Below are 18,856 nucleotides of genomic sequence, written 5' to 3'. Positions count from 1 at the left end.
CGAGGGTTTTCCAAGTTTAGCCGTTTCCCTGACCAGTCAATTCTAGGCGTCAGGGAAACGCAGCATGTGACCTCCAGCAGTCATGTGACCTTCGTGAGGATCACAGCTGAGGGGGATTGCCTGATCTCAAAGCTGCTGCTCGATTACATTTGCATAACGGTGGATTAATTGGGGGCGTGTCTTCACCTCCAGACTTCCTGCTTTGAATTTGTTCTAGCAGACTGATTGGCTCCCTGGCGGCCAGTGGGCAGGGCTTCTCCTGTCTGAGGTCGGTGATCCGCCGTGTGGAACTCCTTTTAATATCGTACTTTGTCATCGTTTGGTTTGAAGGTCGATTAAATCGCTCGTGGTGTCATTTACAAAGTCCCATTTTTTTGTGTTTGCTGCCTCCAAAGAAAATCTAATGAAGCAGACGTGTTTAATTGGAAAAAAAGAAAAAAAGAAAAGTGCACCCAGGAGACAAATTGGGATGAATGTGTTTTCTTGTAATCGTGGGCCGTCTGGGAGACGAGCAGCAGCCGCAGCAGCAGCAGACGACGACCAGACAGCCGCTTGCTTTCACTCTCGGCAAGCCACAATTGTTTTTATTTATTTATTTTTTCAAAAGTCAAACTGCTGCAAAAAAAAGTTGGAAACAATCTGAAGGCGCCTGCTGGCTGCTGATTGGTCTGCAGGATGAGTGGACTCAGTCACAGCACCGTTTGTTTGTGTCGAGACGTCGCATCCTGGCACACTGTGTGTGTGTGTGCGTGTGCGTGTGTGTGTGTGTGTGTGTCTGCAGCAGACCTTCAATCTCAGCACTAATCTTCCCCTCAAAGGTCGACCTGTTAGCGCCTCCTGTATCGTCCCGCTGTAATAACCTGCTCACGTCGCCCCATAAATCACTCTGCTGCCCCTCCACCTCCCTCATCCCTCCCCACCCCCCTTACCCGCCCTCCTCCCTCCCTATCGTCATCCTGGCCAATGAGCAGCGACCCCTGCAGGCAGATGAGGAGTTTCTCAACAGAAGATATGAGTCTTTGAATTCTTAAAACTTACCACATTGGTTAGACCTGGCTGTAGCTCCTCCCCCACCCCTACCTCCCAACCTACACACACACACCACACCACTGAGGCCACTAGGGGGCTCTTGTGAGTCTGGAATTTGTTTCTCGGGCGCAAAACGAGCCTGAGCTGTGATTGGACATGTGGCCTGTGATCTCAGCGGCAGGGACACGCTAGCCTCTGTTAGCCTCTTGTTAGCCTCTGTTAGCCTCTCATTGACCTCCGTTAGCCTCTTGTTAGCCTTCATTAGCCTCTCTTTAGTCTCTCATTGTCCACTGTTAGCCTCCTTTGTCCTACATCAGCCTCTGTTATCCTCTATTAGCCTCTCATAAGCCTCTGTTAGCCTATAATTCCACCTGTTTGTCCTCACGTTCAGCCAAACAGCAGTATAACATATCAAACTTCGTTCTTTCTTCTTCTTCCCTCCCTTTTTTCTCCTCCTCCAGTGGCGATGGGGCGGAGGTGGGCATAGCCTCTTGTTAGCCTCGGTTATCCTCCATTAGCCTGTTATTAGCTTCCATTAGCCTCTCCTCAGCCTCTTGTTAGCCTCCATTAGCTTCTTGTCAGCCTCCGTTAGCCTCTCATTAGCCTCCGTTAGCCCCTAGCTGTTTTCCTCACGTTCAGCAGCAAAAACCTCAAACTTTGTTCTTTCTTTTTCTTCCTTCTTTTTCTCTCCCTTTTTTCTCCCCCTCCAGTGGCGATGGGGCGGAGGTGGGCATAGCCTCTTGTTAGCCTCGGTTATCCTCCATAAGCCTCTTGTTATCCTCTTTTAGCCTCCATCTCCTCACTTTCAACCCAAACAACAGCAAACTCAAACTTTCTTCCTCTTCTTCTTCTCTCCTCCAGTGGCGATGGGGCGGAGGTGGGCATCCCCCACCGGCCTCCCCCTCCCCTTCCTCCTCCTCCCCCTCCTGCTCCTCCTCCAGGCGGCGCCGTCTCGGGCCAAGAACGCCGAGTTCACGTCGGAGACGCTCATCAACAACGTGGTGTCGGACCCGCGGACGGGCCGCCTCTACGTGGGCGCCGTCAACAGCCTGGTGCAGCTGAGCGCCGCCCTGGTGTTGGAGTCGCGCGGCGAGACAGGCCCGCGCCGCGACCACCGCACGTGCACGCCGCCCGTGACGGAGGCTTGCGAGGAGGCGTCCGACACGGACAACCACAACAAGCTGCTGCTGGTGCACGGCGCCGGCGGCGTGCTGGTGGCGTGCGGATCCGTGTTCAGGGGCCTGTGCTCGCTGAGGAACCTGAGCCGCGTGGACGACGTGGTCTACTTCAGCGACAGCAAGGGAGAGAAGTCGTACGTAGCCAGCGCCGAGGAGGCCGTCAATGTGGTGGGAGTCCTGTCCCACTACAGGGAGAAGGAACGCAGCCAGCAGCCCAAAGACCTGCCAGTCTTCATGGTGAGGAGGACACAACCAACACCACCTCCTCTATACACCTCTACCTGTCTCTCTCTCTCTCTCTCTCTATCTATCTCTCTATCTCTACCTCTTTTTGTTCTCTCTCTGGAGGCTCTCTGAGTGACCACCACTGGGGCGGCACCCCCCCCCCTCCTCATCACCACCTCCTCTTCCTCTTCTCCCTCCTCCTCCACCTTCACCACTTCTTCTCTTCCTCTTCGACCTCCTCCTCACCACCTCCTCCTCCTTCTCCACAACCTTCACCACCTCTCCACCTCCTCTTCTTCTTCCCCCTCCTCTACCTTTTCCTCCTGCACTACCTCCTCCTTCTCCTCACCACCTCCTCCTCCACCTTCTTCCCTTCTTCCTCCTTTTCCTCCTACCACCTCCACCTCCCTCTCCTTGACCGCGTCTTCCTCCACAACCACCTTCTACACCTCCACCACCTCCTCTACCTTATTACCTCCGCACCTCCACCTCCTCCCTTTCTCCTCCTCAATTCCCCTTCATTTTTACCACCACCTCCTCCTCCTGCAGGTGGGGAAAGGCTACGGGACCCACGACAGCACCAAGCTGATCTCCACCAGGATCCTGGAGGACTTTGGCGAGTGGGTGATGTTCGACAGCATCATCGAGGCCTCGGCGGTGCAGGCCAACCCTTTCGTGCTGCGCTACCTCCACGACTTCCGCTTCGCCTTCAAGGACAGCGGCTTCGTCTACTTCCTCTTCTCGCGCACGCTGGGCGTGCAGGACAACAAGAACTTCACCTTTATCGCGAGGATGTGCGAGAACGACCCGGGCTACTACTCCTACGCAGAGCTGCAGCTCAACTGCAGCAGCGACAACAAGTTCAACAAAGTCCAGGTCAGACACTCTGACTTCCTGACCCTCTGACCTTCAGATCCTCAAACCTTCCGCCCTTCAGAACCTTCTGCTGCCGTTTCTCCTGCTGCTTGACCTGCCCTCACCTGGTTCTTCTCTCCTCCCTCGCTCCCCGCTCCTGCAGGCCGCCTACGTGACCACCCCGGGCGAGGCTCTGGCTCAGCAGTTTGTTAACGTCTCCTCCACCGACCAGGTCCTGTTTGTCACCTTCACCGCCGACGAGTTCCCCTCCACATCGGCCCTGTGTGAGTGAGACTCTCTGCCTCCAGAGTCTTTGATGGAGATGATGATGATGATGATGATGGTGATGGTGGAGATGATGATGGTGGAGATAGTGGTGGTGGTGGTGATGGAGATGGAGATGATGATGGTGGAGATGGTGATGATGATGGAGATGGAGATGATGGCGATGATGTGATGGTGATGATGGAGATAATGATGGTGGAGGTGGTGGTGGTGATGATGATGGAGATGATGATGATGGAGATGATGATGGTGGAGATGATGATGATGGAGATGGAGATGATGATGGAGATGGAGATGATGGCGATGATGTGATGGTGATGATGGAGATAATGATGGTGGAGATGGTGATGGTGATGGTGGAGATAATGATGGTGGAGATGGTGATGGTGATGGTGGAGATGGAGATGGAGATGATGGCGATGATGTGATGGTGGTGATGGTGATGGTGGAGATCGTGATGATGATGATGATGATGGTAATGGCGATGGTGTTCCTGCAGGTATGTACCCGCTGAGCGCCATCAACAGGCAGCTGGTGAATATCATCGGAGCCTGCTACAGCAACTTTGGCATGATCAACAGTCGGGTGGCCGTCTACGCTCCGTACACCTCCACCGAAATGCTGTGCAGGCGCAACAATCCGGTGAGGAGGGGGAGGCGCTGGGGGAAGAGGAGGAGGATCAGCTGACCCACTGACGTTTTGGCTCCGCCCCCCTACAGGACATGACGAAGCGATACCACTGCGGCGCAGAGTTCCTGCCCTCGCCCATGGCCAGCAAGGCCGAGTTCGCGCTGACCTCTGACCCCGCGCTGGTCCGCGACACCCACCTGACCGCCGTGGCCGTGGCCTCTGACACCGGCCACGCCGTGGCCTTCCTGGGCACAGCCAATGGAGAGGTGAGAGCGCCCCCTGCTGGCCACTCAGTGAACACTGACCTTGTTCAGTCCCTGCTGCTGCTGCTGCTGTATGTTTCCTGTCAGCTGACCTCCGCCCTGTCCTGGTGTCTATGGTCCTGCAGGTGCTGAAGGTCCACCTGTGGAACAACACGGAGGTGTTCGGCCGAGCGCCGCTGGAGGTCAGCGGAGACAGAGTCAACAAGAACCTCCTGCTGGACTCCAGCCTGCAGTACCTTTACGTCACCACCGAGAAGAAGGTCACTATTGCTTCCCCTTCATACCTCCTCCTCTTCCATCACTCCTTCCTCTTCTTCCTCTTTCCTTCGCTTCTTCCTCTACTTCCTCCTCCTCCTCCCCCTCTCTTTCTCCCTCCTCCTCCTCCTCCTCCTCCTCCACCTTCTTTATTCCGTCCTTTCATCCATCCACCACCATGTTGAAGTAGCTCCTATTGATTCTGAGACGAATTAATTAGGATGAAGGAGGCTGTTGGCTTTGATCAACTCGAGTGTCGATACTCGCCGTGTTCCATCCACTGATTGAAATTCACGAGCCGACCTGCATCGTCATCTTCATCTTCATCTTCATCTTCATCTTCTGCTCCAGCAGGAAGATAATTTATGTGGGGGCGAAAAACATAGAATTTTATTTATTTATTTATTTATTTTTCTAAAAATTTTCCTTCTAACCCAACCTGGAAATATCGGTCGTTGTGGAGAAATAAAAATCCAGACTCGAAGGCCGAGAGTCGGACCGGACCAATCAGTGCAGTCTGCTGTTGGTGCTGTTTCTGTCCTTACAGCCAGAAACTGAAAGCTGGTTAGAGGAACTAAAGAAATCGATGTGCAGTAGTTTGTCTCCGCCCACCTCCCCTGCCGCTCGGCGCCCCCTACTGACAGGAAGTTGGGGGCGAGACGCTGAAGGCTGAAAAAAAAGGTTCCAAAACTAAAAGCGACACCTGTGACGGCGCCGCCGTTTGTGTGTTTGTGTGTCTGTGAGCTCGATGGGAGTGTTGGGGTGGGGGTGGGGGATCAGAGAGACTCCAGAACAGAAATGTATTTATTTATTTATTTATTTATCTATCTATTTATTTACGTCTTGTTTTGGGGCTCAGCTCGCTGCAGCTTTTAAAAGCTCGGCCCGTCGCTCCGACAGCTGCCACATCCAGACGCAGGCGAACAGAAGCAGGTGCTGTTGCATCTGCGTTTTCACATTTATCTCCACTCTTTTTTTCATTCTTCGCTGCCGCTGACAGCCCCCCTCGCTGATCAAACGGCAGGAAAACAAATCCTCCTGCGGAAGGATCTTGTCAGAAGCGCTCGGCTCAGACAGGAAACACGGCTGCGGCGCATGAAATATTCACTCGGCCGATCAGCAACATTCAGAGCAGAGGGAGGATATTTGATTGTGTTTTATTTTTTTTTTGTTTTTAAACAAAGACACGGGACGATTGGGACGCACGCGCGTGAAGTGAACGTGAGCCCTTCGACCAATCACATGCTGTTAGCCATGACCCCTCCCCCTGCCCCCATCTATCTAGACCAGGGATGTCAAACTCAAACACACAGTGGGGCCAAAAATGTCAAACTTTGACAAAGTCTCGGCTCCACAATGATGAACAAATTTTCCTCCGGATAGAACAGATAGAGGTTTTGCTTCACCACTGAATATGGAGCAAAGCAAAGCTTAATACTACACAGTAAATAACTTCATATTGCAAAATCCAATTTCAAATTTTAGAAAGAAATCATCAAAATAAATCAAATGTCAATAAATTAAAATTATTTGCAGCCTTCGGATTTAAATTTAAACAGCTTTTTTTTTTCCACGGGCTGATAATACATTTAGAAAAATTAAATAAGAACAATGAGAACGCCATTGGAATGAAAGGGGGTCACCGTACTGCATCTGAAGCAGCTGCTCCTCTGCTTGCAGGTGACCAGGGTCCCCGTGCAGTCCTGCCACCTGAAGACCGACTGCCAGTCCTGCGTCTCCATGAAGGACCCCTACTGCGGCTGGTGTGTCCTGGAGGGCAAGTGAGTGGCCTGTCGTGTGGTGTGTTTTTTTTGATATGGAGGCTTCACTTCTTTCTTCCCTGCTCTAAAGCACTGAACCGTATTGTTGTTTCTCCTCTCAGGTGCAGCAGGAAGCAGGACTGCAGCCGCTCGGGCGACGACAATGCCTGGCTGTGGTCGCCCGGCCAGAAGTGCGTGGAGATCGAGTCCTTCGACCCCCCCAACCTCAGCTGCAGGAGGACTAAGCCAGTAGGTGGCGCTGGAACACACCACCGCCCGGACCACCTGGACCTCCAGGCTGTCCGAAATCCCCCCTCCTACTCACTATATAGTCCACTCAGTGTATCCCACAATGCATCGGTACAAGTAGTGTACAGTCGACGGTCACTAACCCGGCAATGTATCCCATCATGCATTGCACTCACGCTGACCACATAGGTGGAAAAAGGGTTATTCTTTTAATGTGGGAAGGTGCTTAGTTTAATATGTGCTCATCACGAAATTGCACATATATCTGTAAATTAATGTGTCTATTTAATTATTTATTTATTTATTACCACCTGCGGATGTGACGTTTTAATAATGGCACCATGATGATGACGTCATTAATGGAAAGTTTGAGTCTTTTTGGCTAATGAGTTGCTATATAGTGGCTGCATAGAACTTCCTGTATAGGGAGGAAGGAACAAGTGGCTGATTTACCTGCAGGACTGCCTCCAGCCCCTCGGGGGGCACTAGACCAGCCGTTATCAAATTACCAAGTAGATATTCATCACTTTGTCTGACCTGTAAATCCAAAATTCCCCAGTATTAACGTTCTGTCTCTTTCTCTGCTCCTCTGACTGCATCCTCATCACCCCCCTCCCGCCTCCAGGTGACCATCTACGTGCCCGCTCACCCCAGGTTGAGTCCTTCCGATAAGCTGCAGTGTGTGTTCGGCGACAATAAGGATATCATCAGCCAGGCGGCCATGAGCCCGATCAGCAGGGGGCGACTCACGTGTGCACTGCCGGAGCCGGGTCAGCTGCCCCCCACTCCGGACCAACAGGGTAGGTCCGGACCCCCGCCGCCATGGCCACCAGGTGGCAGCGGAGTGTAAGTGCTGACCAGGCGTGTGTGTGTGTGTGTGTGTGTGTGTGTGTGTGTGTGTGTGTGTGTGTGTGTGTGTGTGTGTGTGTGTGTGTGTGTGTGTGTGGGGGTGTGTTTGCAGACTTTGTGTCCGTGCCGATTCAGATCGTCGTCAACCAGCGGATCCGAGTGACGTCGGGAGAGTATCACTTCTACAACTGTGCCGCCGCCGTCAGGAAGAACCCCAACACACCGTGAGACACACACACACACACACACACACAGAGAACTGCTGACTGAGATTTTTATTTTGTGGTTACTCTCACTGGGTGTCATTACCACTGTTCAGAGCGTGTATGTGTGTGTATTTGTGTTGTCAGGTGTATCTCCTGCGTGACCAGTCAGTGGGGGTGCCAGTGGAACATCCTGGAGCACAGCTGCAGTGACAGAGACAAGACTGTAGAGCGCGTCCACATCATCAGACCACAGCAGGTGTGTGTGTGTGTGTGTGTGTGTGTGTGTGTGTGTGTGTGTGTGTGTGTGTGTGTCCATATACAAAGGTTCACTGTTTTCAAGATGTTTTCAATCAATATCAATGTTGGACCGAGACTTTGTCCAAGTTTTATATTTTGCTCCCCCTGTGTGTTTGAGTTTGACCCCCTGCTGTAGCCTAAAGGATCATTTCACTTCCTGCTTCCTGTTTGTCTGTCTGTCTGTCTGTCCAGTCGGACTCTTGTCCTCAGTTCGAGTCTCCGCACCCGCTGCTGATCCCCGCCGGCTTCAAGACCCCCATCAGCTTCCAGGGCCGCAACCTGGGCCTCTACACGGTGAGAACCAGAGGACCAGCTGCCTCTTCATGTCCTGTGACACTCTGACTGACTGTCTGTCTGTCTGTCTGTCTGTCTGTCTGTCTGTCTGTCTGTCTGTCCAGCACCAGAGCTTCACCATTGGGACGGAGCTGATGAAGCAGACCGAGGAGGAGGTCGCCCAGGTGGAGGAGGGGTCAAAGTTCAGGTTCACCGGCTACGAGGTCAGTCAGTCAGTCAGTCAGTCAGTCAATCAGTGTGAGCCGTCGACTCTGTGGCGCCCCCTCATGGCCCACTCTTACACATGTTTTTGTTTTATCTCGTGTTTATTTTCACTGGGTGTCATTACCGCTGTGTGTGTGTGTGTGTGCATGCGCTCAGTTCTCCTATGACAAGCAGCAGGAGGTGAACATCTCCTTCCACATCAAAGCCAAAGACACTGAGAGGAAGATTGACAGCACGCTGACAGGTCTGCACACTCACACACACACACACACACACACACACAGTCAAAGTTCTCTAAAACCTTCCAGATGTGTCTTTAAGCTCCTCATCCTTCCTGCCCCCCCCCTCCGCACACCCGCCCCGCTGCAGTGTCCCTCTACAACTGCTCGGTGGGCCGCAACGACTGCAGCCTGTGTCGGCACGCCGGCGCCCCCTACGAGTGCGTGTGGTGCGACAGCAGCCAGTCCTGCGTCTACCGCAGCCTCTGCCCGTCGCCGCAGCCCACGGAGTGCCCCGCCCCCAAAATCACAGACGTGAGTCACACCCAGCCCACGCCCCCCGACCACCACCACCACCAGCACACACACCGACCCCCCCATCTAACTCCCATGCAGACCCCCCCCCTTTTTTTTACACATTTATCTTAAATCAGGCATTTTGTCTCTTTAGCTGCGACTTCAATGTGTTTGTTGTGTCATTTCCTCTAAAATGCCGACTAATGAGGTCGACATCTGTTTGTTGTTTCCACATGGCTGTGCAGCAGCAGCAGCAGCAGTAACAGCAGCAGTGTTACATCAAAGCAAACTAAGTTTTTCCCAGGATGTTTTAACCCCATGAAGACGGAAACCGCTCGTTCGTTTCTCTCTCTTTTCAAATGCTGCGCCCTGATTGGTCCGATGTCCCATCAAATTCATGCTTCTTTTGCCTGGTTTCTTTGTGCGTCGCCACCAAAGTTTGACGCCATTCCGACACCTCTGATTCTTTCCCCCTGTCAGGTTGGGAGCTGCAGCGCCCCCTATCGCTCTCTTTAGCATCTGAGCATGTTATTTAAACTTTGACAAAATGTGATCCAGCACAATTAGTCACGCCACTTTCATAAAGCCATCGACATAGTTGCACTGCTATTACCGTTTTCGTCAGGGTTGCTTGTCACTATAACTGATTACATTTGCACAGATCGTCCCTCGCTTCGGCCCCCTGAACGGCCGCATCACCGTCACCATCCGAGGCTCCAACATGGGCATCAAGAAGGAGGACGTGACGGGCATCGAGGTGGCCAATGTGGACTGTGTCCACCTCGAGGACCGCTACTCTGTCTCCACCAGGTCAGCTGACCCCTCCGCTAACCAAGCTAACAGCGCTAAGCGTGCTGAGCATGCTAAACGCTGTGTGTTTTCTGCTCTCCTCCAGCGTGGTGTGTGAGATCGGCCCTGCCAAGCGGGCGCCGCCCGGCGACGTTCCCTTTGAGCCCACGCTGAGTGGCGTGGTGACGGTGAAGGTGAACGGAAACCGCCAAGGAAGCTCCAAGATGGTCTTCACCTACCGGGTAAGTCACGTGATCACAGCTCCCCCCACCTGTCGCAGGAGGAAATCGATGATAAATAAAGACCTAAAATAATAATATTAATGAAGTGGTTAGCTTAGTGTAGTCTAGGAGCAGGTTGGCTTAGATATCCTAGTAGCCAGTTAGCCTAGTTAGCACATTAGCTGGTTCGCTTTGTTAGCCAATAGCCATTTGGCCTTGTTAGCTAGGTGTAGTCTACTAGCTGGTTTGCGTAGTCATCCCAATAGCTATTTAGCTTAGTTAGCCCATTAGCTGGTTAGCTCAGTGTACTCTTTTAGCTGGTTCGCTTAGTTAGCGCAATACGGTGTAAGCTTAGTTAACCCTTCAGCTGGTTAGCTCAGTGTTGTCCAGTAACTAGTTGGACTAGTTAGCCCTACAGTTGCTTAGTGTGGTTAGTCCAATAAACTCCACGCAGTCAATGTCAGATGCAGAATTTCACTCTAAATGTTGAAAACTGGCTTCACGCTGAGGTTTGTGGCACCCCCCCTCTGTCGCCGCCAGGACCCCAACCCCACCAGTGTGGAGCCAGCGAGAGGCCCTGCGGCAGGGGGAACCGTCATCACCATCAGGGGGAAGGACCTGGACACAGCCAGCCAGGAGGACGTCACTGTCAGCGTGGGAGGAGTCCCCTGCGAAGTGTATGCCTCCTCCTCCTCCTACACCTCCTCCTGCTCCTGCTGTTCTTCCTCCTCCTCCTTCCCCTCCTCCATGCTCTCCTCCACTTCCTCCTTCTCCTCACCTAACTCCAGTCTTCCTCCTCCTTCAGTTTGTCATTTGGTGCTACCATCACCTGTAAGACGGGTCTGTACCGGGCCCAGAAAGTTCCCTCTGAGCTGCTGTCGGTGGCGGTCCGGTACGGGAAGAACACCACCAAGGAGGTCCAGGCGGCGTTCCAGTACTCGGAGAATCCCAAAGTCAGCGGCTTCCATCCCGACGCCAGCTTCCTGTGGTGAGGACCAGGCTCCACCCCCTCTGGCTGGGGGAAACCAACCAAAAACACACATAACTTCAACCTGAGCTGATCATCTTCTTCTTCTCCTCCTCCTCCTTCTTCTCCTTCATCTTCTTGTCCTTTTTCTTCTTCTTCTTCTTCTTCTTCTTCTCCTCTTCCGCCTACTCCCTCTCCTTCCTGCATATTCTCCTTCTCCTCCTCCTCCTCCTCCTTCGTCAGTGGTGGCCGGAGGATCGTGGTGAAGGGGAGCGGCTTTGACCTCATCCAGAGGGCCGCCTTGAGCGTGGTGCCCTCTGCTGACGGCTTCCCTCAGAGTGGCGTCCCGCCAGATGTCGGGGTCAGTAGCTGAGTCACGTTTTAACAAAGCATATTGTTGCCATACTAGTTTCATGTAAAAACAAGAAAATGAAACTTAAAGCTTTCACCTAATTATGTGATACCAAGGCTTTTTTTTTTTTTTTTTAGTATGGCAGCAGCACTCTCCTGTAACATTGAGAGAGTTGTGTGAAAAAACGTCAAAATTCAATTTGAACTCGGTTTTGAGCTGAATTCTGAAGTTCAAGTGAACAAATCCAGAGATGGAAACATGGCAGGAGTTGTGCGTCGCCATGGCGACAACTAACTCACCTCCTCCTCCCCGCTCCTCCCTTGCCTTAGTTTGTGCAGGAGGCACTGAGCAAGAACGACAGTGCACTGGAGTTCGACTCGCCCGCTGTCAACGGCTCGCTGGACGTGCAGTCGCTGCGCACCTTCCTGCACCTGGACAGCGGCGGCGAGGAGCTGAAGACCTTCAAGTATCACCTTGACCCGACCTTCAACAAGCTGGACAAGAAGATCATCACCGAGACGGGCATCATCATCGTCACTGTGAGCACCACTCACTCACTCCCTCTCCTTCAGTGTGTGTGTGCGTGTGTGTGTGTGTGTGTGTGTGTGTGTGTGTGTGTGTGTGTCTCAGATCCTTTTTTGCTTTTGACCTCTGTTTATGCTGTAGCATCAGTTAGCCTGAGCTAAGCTTGAACCTGAAGCTAAGCTGGAATGCTAACATGCTAAGATATCAACGTGTGTGTGTGTGTGTGTGTGTGTGTGTGTGTGTGTGTGTGTGTGTGTGTGTGTGTGTGTGTGTGTGTGTTCTCCCCCACCCCCACTCTTCCCCCCAGGGTCGAGGGTTCGCCAAAGCCATGACGGCCAAAGAGGCTCAGGCGTTTGTTGGAGACGCGTCCTGTCACGTCAACATCCTACAGGTGAGGAGACACACACACACATACACACCAGTCAATCAGAACTAACCGTGATGTCATGCTGGGAATATTAAACTCTTTTCTGGAGATTTTCTGGCCTTTTATCATTTTCGTACAATAGAATGGAAAGATTTATTATGAAAAATGTTTGAGGTCAAAGGTCGTCCTGTCATTCGTTCTACAGCCCTTTTATTTTTGTATTGCAGACTGATGGGGGGAAAAAAATGCTTTTTGTGTGGGATGTGGTTTTTGGCTGCAGTACCTCCAGTGGCCACTGGGGGTGGGGCGTTGCTGCGCCTCCTTATTGCCATTGTGGTGACCAGTTCTTATGATGCTTGCATGAACCTTCGACATCAGTCTGATTGGATGCTTGTGTTTGTGTGTCTCCGCCCCTCAGGATGACAAGCTGATCCTGGATGCTCCGCCCACGCAGCCCAAACCGCGGTCCAGACGCCACCGCCGGGACACCAGCAACGACCCGCTGGATCTGGTGGTGCGTGCACGCACACACACAAACACACACACACACACACACGCTTGCAGCACAACTTTTACATTTGTTGGCATAAAAATTGCAAGAATTCACTTTGCAGTCCAAATTGTGCAGTTACACGTATCCACCAGAGAGGGCGCTACTTCCGCTAAAGTCTTAGGCTGCCCCCTACTGACTATATAGTCAATATACAGGGCCTGCGCCATGTTTTTGTAGTGGCGTGACAATGTAGTGACAATGCATTGCTACAAGTGGTTTACAACCCGGGCTCACTAACCCGGCTATGTATCCCATCATGCATTGCACTCACACTGATCCTTAGGTAGAAATGAGTTATAACAAGCCTTGTTTCTGTAATGTAGGAAGGCACTTAATATAATCTGTACTCGGCTGAAATGTATATAATGTGTAAGTTAATTGATATATTGATTGATTGATTGATTGATTGATTACCACCTGCCGGCAGGTTGTTTTAATAATGCGACAACGCTTGTCATCGCTGTCATTATTAAAGCACTATATATATTGTAGCGCTATATAGCTGAGGGACATAGGACTTCCTGTAGAAGGAGGAAGACACAGCCGCACACTGGAAGCCCGACAGGAAGCAGCTGACACGTCTGCTTCCTGTTTGCAGGTGAAGTTCGGCCGCGGCGAGTGGGTGGTGGGCTCTGTCTACTACGCCAGCAAGTACGACATCCCGCTGGCCATCATCATCCCAGCCGTCATCATCCCCATGGTGCTCTTCATCCTGTTCTCCATCTACTGCTACAGGTGGAAACACTCACACAAATGAGGGGGGTGGGGGGGGGGGGGTAGACAGAGAGAGAGAGAAAGAGACATGTGCTGTGATTGGTCGTGCAGGAGGAAGAGCCAGCAGGCGGAGCGAGAGTACGAGAAGGTGAAGCATCAGCTGGAGAACCTGGAGGAGAGCGTCCGAGATCGCTGCAAGAAGGAGTTCACAGGTGAACTCCTCCTCTTCCTTCACCCCTTTCTCCACCTCCTCCTCCCTTTCCTCCACCTCCTCCTCTTCCTATTCCTCCTCCCTCTCCACCTCCACCCTCTGCTCCTCTTCCTCCTTCTCCTCCAGAGCCTCTCCCTTCCTGCTCCACGTCCTCGTCCTCCTCCTGCTCCACCTCCTCCCCCTCCCCTTCCTCCTACTCCTTGTCCCTCCTCCACCATCTTCCCCCACCTCCTCCACCACCTCCTCCTTATCCTCATCGTCCTCTTCCTCCTGCTCCGTGTCCTCCTCCTCCAGACCCTCCCTCCTCCACCTTCTCCTCCTACTCCTGCTCCTTCACGTCCTCCACCTTCTCCATCTCCTCCTCCTCGTCTTCCTCCTTCTCTTCCAGACCCTCCCCCCTCATTCCCTTCCTCCTCCTGATGTGCTAAAGCTTAAAAACAAAAACCTTGTTCTTCTCCCTCTCCTCCTCTTTCTTCTTCTCCTCCTCCTCATTCTCCCCACCAGACTTGATGATTGAGATGGAGGACCACACCAGTGAGCTGAGCGAGGGTCGGATCCCCTTCCTGGACTACAAGACCTACACCGACCGCAACTTCATCCTGCTGTCCAAGGACAGCGCCGACGAGGCGGTCAGCACCCGCACGCTGCAGATCCCCGAGGCTCGGCGGGCCACCGTGGCCCAGGCCCTCAACCAGTTCTCCAACCTGCTCAACAGCAAGACCTTCCTCATCAACGTGAGTCCGCTGCCCCCGCAGGACAGAGCAAGAACAGCAAGCTGGGGTTGTTTTTGAACTGGGGAGGAAAAACATGTTCTGACACTTTATATACAGTATAAATAAATAATAAAACACATAAATTTAATAATGAGACATATATAATGAAATCATTTTAAAATGCATAAATAAAATATATTCCAAAATAATTCTAAAATAATAAATACAAGAATATAATATATAAATAGAACAATAAAATATATAAATAAATAAATAATCAAATAATAATATATGTAATGAAATAATGGAATATATAAATACAATTTCAAAATACATAAATGAAATTTTCAATTCCATTCAATCAACCACTCCCTCTCTCTCTCCCTCTCCCACCCACTCGCTCTCCCTCCCTCCGTCAGTTCATCCGCACGCTGGAGAGCCGGCCAGACTTCAATGCGCGGGCACGCGGCTCCTTGGCCTCCCTGCTGACGGTGGCGCTGCACGGCAAGCTGGAGTACTACACCGACATCATGAGGACGCTGCTGCTGGAGATGATGGACGAGCACGTGCAGAACAAGAACCCCAAGCTGATGCTGAGGAGGTGATCAGGACCATGACCAGCCTACACACACACACACACACACACTGAGCCACCTGCTGACCACTGTGTGTGTGTCTGCAGGTCAGAGACGGTGGTGGAGAGGATGCTGTGTAACTGGATGTCCATCTGTCTCTACCAGTTCCTCAGGGTAACAACACAACACACACTCCTCTCTCCTTCTTCTTCTACTACTTCTTCAAGTTCTTCTTCTTTATCTTCTTCCTCCTTTTCTTCTTCGACTTCTACTTCTTAGTCTTCTACTATTTCTTCATGTTATTCTTTTCTTCATCCTTTTCTTCTTCTAATCGTCTTCTACTTCTTCTTCTTCTCCTCCTCCTGAGAATTGTCGTTTTCACGTGACTGCTCACTTCCACACAGTTCTGTTGCTGAGACGTGGCTGAGACACAGTTGCCATTGCAGCCAATCAGGTTTTAGCACTAACGTTGACGGGGAGGGGCTATGCCGCCGCCAGCCACCAGGGGGCGGTGGCGGGGAATTTCTGTCCACCGTCTTTGTGAGATCTGACAATTTTTCCTGACGACGCTCATTTTTGTTTGTTTGAGTTGTTGAAGCTGACGTTCCGTGTGATTCCACGTGGTTGCGTGTTCCTCCGTGTTCCTCCGTGTTCCTCCATGTTCCTCCGTGTTCCTCCAGGACACGGCTGGAGAGCCTCTCTACAAGCTCTTCAAGGCCCTGAAGCACCAGGTGGAGAAAGGCCCCGTGGACGCCAAGGTCAAGAAGGCCAAGTACACGCTCAACGACACGGGGCTGCTGGGTGACGACGTGGAGTACTCTGTGCTGGTGGGGGCCCTCACACACACACACACACACACACACACACACACACACACACACACACACACACACACACGACCTCTGACCTCTGACTTGTGCCGACAGACGCTGCAGGTGCTGGTGCACGGCGAGGGCCCCGACGTGACACCAGTCAAAGTGCTCAACTGCGACACCATCACTCAGGTGGGTGTGTCCTCCTGGCCCCACCCCCTCGACAAGCCCCCCCCTCCCTCCAGCTGTTCCAACAGCCTCTCTTGTGTGTGTGTGTGTGTGTGTGTGTGTGTGTGTCTCTCAGGTGAAGGAGAAGATCATCGACCAGGTGTACAGGAACCTGCCCTACTCACAGCGCCCCAAGGTGGAGAGTGTGGCACTAGGTGAGTAGCCCCCCCCACACACACACAAACACCCTGCAGGCCAGCAGTGGAACTGCAACCTCACATTGCAATTCATCTCATTTAAAAAATATTAGAATTTTTTAGGCTTTTCTAAAAAGGCTCTGAATTCTGCTACGTGTGTGGAAAACAAGAAGTTGAACCATGGCGGCTTGTGTGTGTGTGTGTGTGTGTGTGTGTGTGTGTGTGTGTGTGTGTGTGTGTGTGTGTGTGTGTGTGTGTGTGTGTGTGTTCTCCTGCCTGTCCACAGAGTGGCGCCCTGGCTCCACGGGTCAGATCCTGTCCGACCTGGACCTGACCTCCCAGAAGGAGGGCCGCTGGAAGCGCATGAACACGCTGGCGCACTACAACGTCCGTTTGCACATTTAAAAAAAATGAATGAATAAAAAAACAAAAAAAAATAGAATGCAAAAGAAAAATACAATCCCCAAAAAATCTGTCTCATTTATGCAGGTCCGGGATAACGCCACCTTGGTGCTGTCCAGGGTACTGCACACACAGTCCTTCCACCAGCACCAGGACAGCTACGAAGAGAGTACGAACACACACGCACACACTTCCTGTTGCTTCCACTTCCTCTGCCATTGTTCTTCTTTTGTTACTTAATCTTTATTTAACCAGGTAAGATGCCATTGAGGTCCCATCAAACACCTGTCAAATAATATCGCAGTCAATAAAACTGCATTCAAATGAAATGTTATTAAAAGAGTCAACAGTTTGACATTGTAAGAGCAGCAAAATGGAAACTGTGATAGTCATGGTGTGTGTGTGCTCAGGGAACTCTCTGCTGGAAGACGACCACACCTTCCACCTGGTTCGACCTACAGACGACCTTGACGAGGTCAAGTCCAAGCGCGGCAGCATGAAGGACAAGTCCATGACCAAGGCCATCACTGAGATCTACCTGACCAGGCTGCTGTCCGTCAAGGTGAGCTGCCCGCCGCCCGCCAGCCACCAGGGGGAGACAGAGACACACTCTCTCTCTCTATCGATCTATCTATCTATCTATCTATCTATCTATCTATCTATCTATCTATTTACCTCCTTCTCTCTCTCTCCCTCTCTCTCTCTCTCTCGCTCTCTCATCTCGTTCTGTCTCTCCCTCTCTCTCTCTCTCTCTCTCTCACTCTGTCTCTCTTTCCCTCTCTCTCCAGGGGACCCTGCAGCAGTTTGTGGACGACTTCTTCCGCAGCGTCTTGTCCTCCGGCTCCGTCGTTCCGCCGGCCGTCAAGTATTTCTTTGACTTCCTGGACGAGCAGGCGCTGAGGCACGACAACGTGGATGAGGAGACGCTGCACATCTGGAAGACCAACAGGTTCCCCCTCCTCCTCTTCATCTTCCTTCCCCCCACCTCCTCCTCTTCCTTCTCTTCCTCCTCCCCTGAACTAGAAGCACCTGTGGAATATAAATGTGAAAAGAAATAATATTGGTCTGAATGTGAGTTACAAAGTCACAACCTCGCAAATAAACAAACCTGCTGCTGTGACAAAGAGAAGCAGGGGGGAAAAAATCCGCTTTTGTGCTTTGAAACTGGCCTTCAGCCGTGACTGTCAATCACCTGGACCACACACACACACACACACACACACACACACACACACACACACACACACACGTACGTGTATGCACATGTTGTTGGGCCATGAATTATTCATGATTGAAGTGAATTATTGACAAAAGTCTGCTGAGGTAGAGACTGACTGTGTGCGTGTGTGTGTGTGCGTGCGCGACCAGCCTGCCACTGCGCTTCTGGGTGAACATCCTGAGGAACCCTCAGTCCATCTTCGACGTGCACGTGACGGAGGTGGTGGACGCGTCGCTGCACGTCATCTCGCAGACCTTCATGGACGCCTGCACCAAGTCCGAGCACAAGCTGAGCAGGGTGAGCAGCAGCAGCAGTAGCAGTAGTGGCCCTGGCCGGCCACCAGGGGGCAGCAGAGGGAGGGAAGCCTTGACGGGTCACACTGATGATGGTTGTGTTTCACTGCAGGAGTCTCCCAGCAACAAGCTGCTGTACGCTAAAGAGATCTCCACCTACAAGAAGATGGTGGACGAGTGAGTCCTCAACACGCACGCACGCACGCACACACACACACACACACCAATCAGCATGTGATTAGTCAGTGTTGTAAATTGTAAATTAAGAGTGTGTGTGTGTGTTTGTGTGCGCACACGCGTGCTCACAAGCATGCGCACAACCACATACACACACTCGCACACACACGTGCACTCACACACACATGCACTCACTCACGCTCACACACACACGCATGCACACAAACGCATGCAACCCAACACACATGCATGCACGCACACATACACTTGCGTGCACACACACACACGCATGCAAACACACGCACACAGAACAACACACAGAACAACACACATGCATACACACACAACAACACACATGCATGCACACATGCACTTGCGTGCACACACACACACACACACACACACACACACACATGCACACAAACACACGCACACACAACAACCCACACTTGCATACACACACAACAACATACATTCATGCACACACACACACACACACACACACAC

General features: G+C 51.9%; 1 protein-coding gene across 1 annotated transcript in view; it reads left to right on the top strand.

The window, feature by feature from the left end:
• LOC142899935 (plexin-B2-like) overlaps positions 1–18,856 on the top strand; it is a 62,387-nt gene that overhangs the window by 39,302 nt on the left and 4,229 nt on the right. The window contains exons 3-39 of the mRNA XM_076043894.1: positions 1,891–2,444; positions 2,982–3,308; positions 3,451–3,571; positions 4,072–4,214; positions 4,292–4,468; positions 4,591–4,725; positions 6,401–6,501; positions 6,603–6,729; positions 7,355–7,529; positions 7,691–7,802; positions 7,929–8,040; positions 8,274–8,375; positions 8,480–8,578; positions 8,736–8,823; positions 8,949–9,112; positions 9,756–9,904; positions 9,990–10,125; positions 10,645–10,781; positions 10,910–11,092; positions 11,315–11,432; positions 11,753–11,962; positions 12,256–12,339; positions 12,734–12,829; positions 13,467–13,603; positions 13,694–13,794; positions 14,298–14,527; positions 14,926–15,107; positions 15,189–15,255; positions 15,762–15,908; positions 16,008–16,085; positions 16,198–16,276; positions 16,545–16,645; positions 16,748–16,829; positions 17,071–17,222; positions 17,449–17,609; positions 18,029–18,176; positions 18,285–18,349. Of these exons, the coding sequence (XP_075900009.1) occupies positions 1,896–2,444; positions 2,982–3,308; positions 3,451–3,571; positions 4,072–4,214; positions 4,292–4,468; positions 4,591–4,725; positions 6,401–6,501; positions 6,603–6,729; positions 7,355–7,529; positions 7,691–7,802; positions 7,929–8,040; positions 8,274–8,375; positions 8,480–8,578; positions 8,736–8,823; positions 8,949–9,112; positions 9,756–9,904; positions 9,990–10,125; positions 10,645–10,781; positions 10,910–11,092; positions 11,315–11,432; positions 11,753–11,962; positions 12,256–12,339; positions 12,734–12,829; positions 13,467–13,603; positions 13,694–13,794; positions 14,298–14,527; positions 14,926–15,107; positions 15,189–15,255; positions 15,762–15,908; positions 16,008–16,085; positions 16,198–16,276; positions 16,545–16,645; positions 16,748–16,829; positions 17,071–17,222; positions 17,449–17,609; positions 18,029–18,176; positions 18,285–18,349 (5,375 nt within the window). The 5' untranslated portion in view covers positions 1,891–1,895. The remainder of the gene's footprint in view (positions 1–1,890; positions 2,445–2,981; positions 3,309–3,450; positions 3,572–4,071; positions 4,215–4,291; positions 4,469–4,590; positions 4,726–6,400; positions 6,502–6,602; positions 6,730–7,354; positions 7,530–7,690; positions 7,803–7,928; positions 8,041–8,273; positions 8,376–8,479; positions 8,579–8,735; positions 8,824–8,948; positions 9,113–9,755; positions 9,905–9,989; positions 10,126–10,644; positions 10,782–10,909; positions 11,093–11,314; positions 11,433–11,752; positions 11,963–12,255; positions 12,340–12,733; positions 12,830–13,466; positions 13,604–13,693; positions 13,795–14,297; positions 14,528–14,925; positions 15,108–15,188; positions 15,256–15,761; positions 15,909–16,007; positions 16,086–16,197; positions 16,277–16,544; positions 16,646–16,747; positions 16,830–17,070; positions 17,223–17,448; positions 17,610–18,028; positions 18,177–18,284; positions 18,350–18,856) is intronic.

The sequence above is a fragment of the Nelusetta ayraudi genome, unplaced genomic scaffold (assembly GCF_046127955.1).
Source record: "Nelusetta ayraudi isolate G7.1 ecotype Tasmania unplaced genomic scaffold, CSIRO-AGI_Nayr_v1 ptg000079l, whole genome shotgun sequence".
Taxonomy (NCBI): domain Eukaryota; kingdom Metazoa; phylum Chordata; class Actinopteri; order Tetraodontiformes; family Monacanthidae; genus Nelusetta; species Nelusetta ayraudi.
This window is presented reverse-complemented; position numbering and strand designations above follow the sequence as displayed.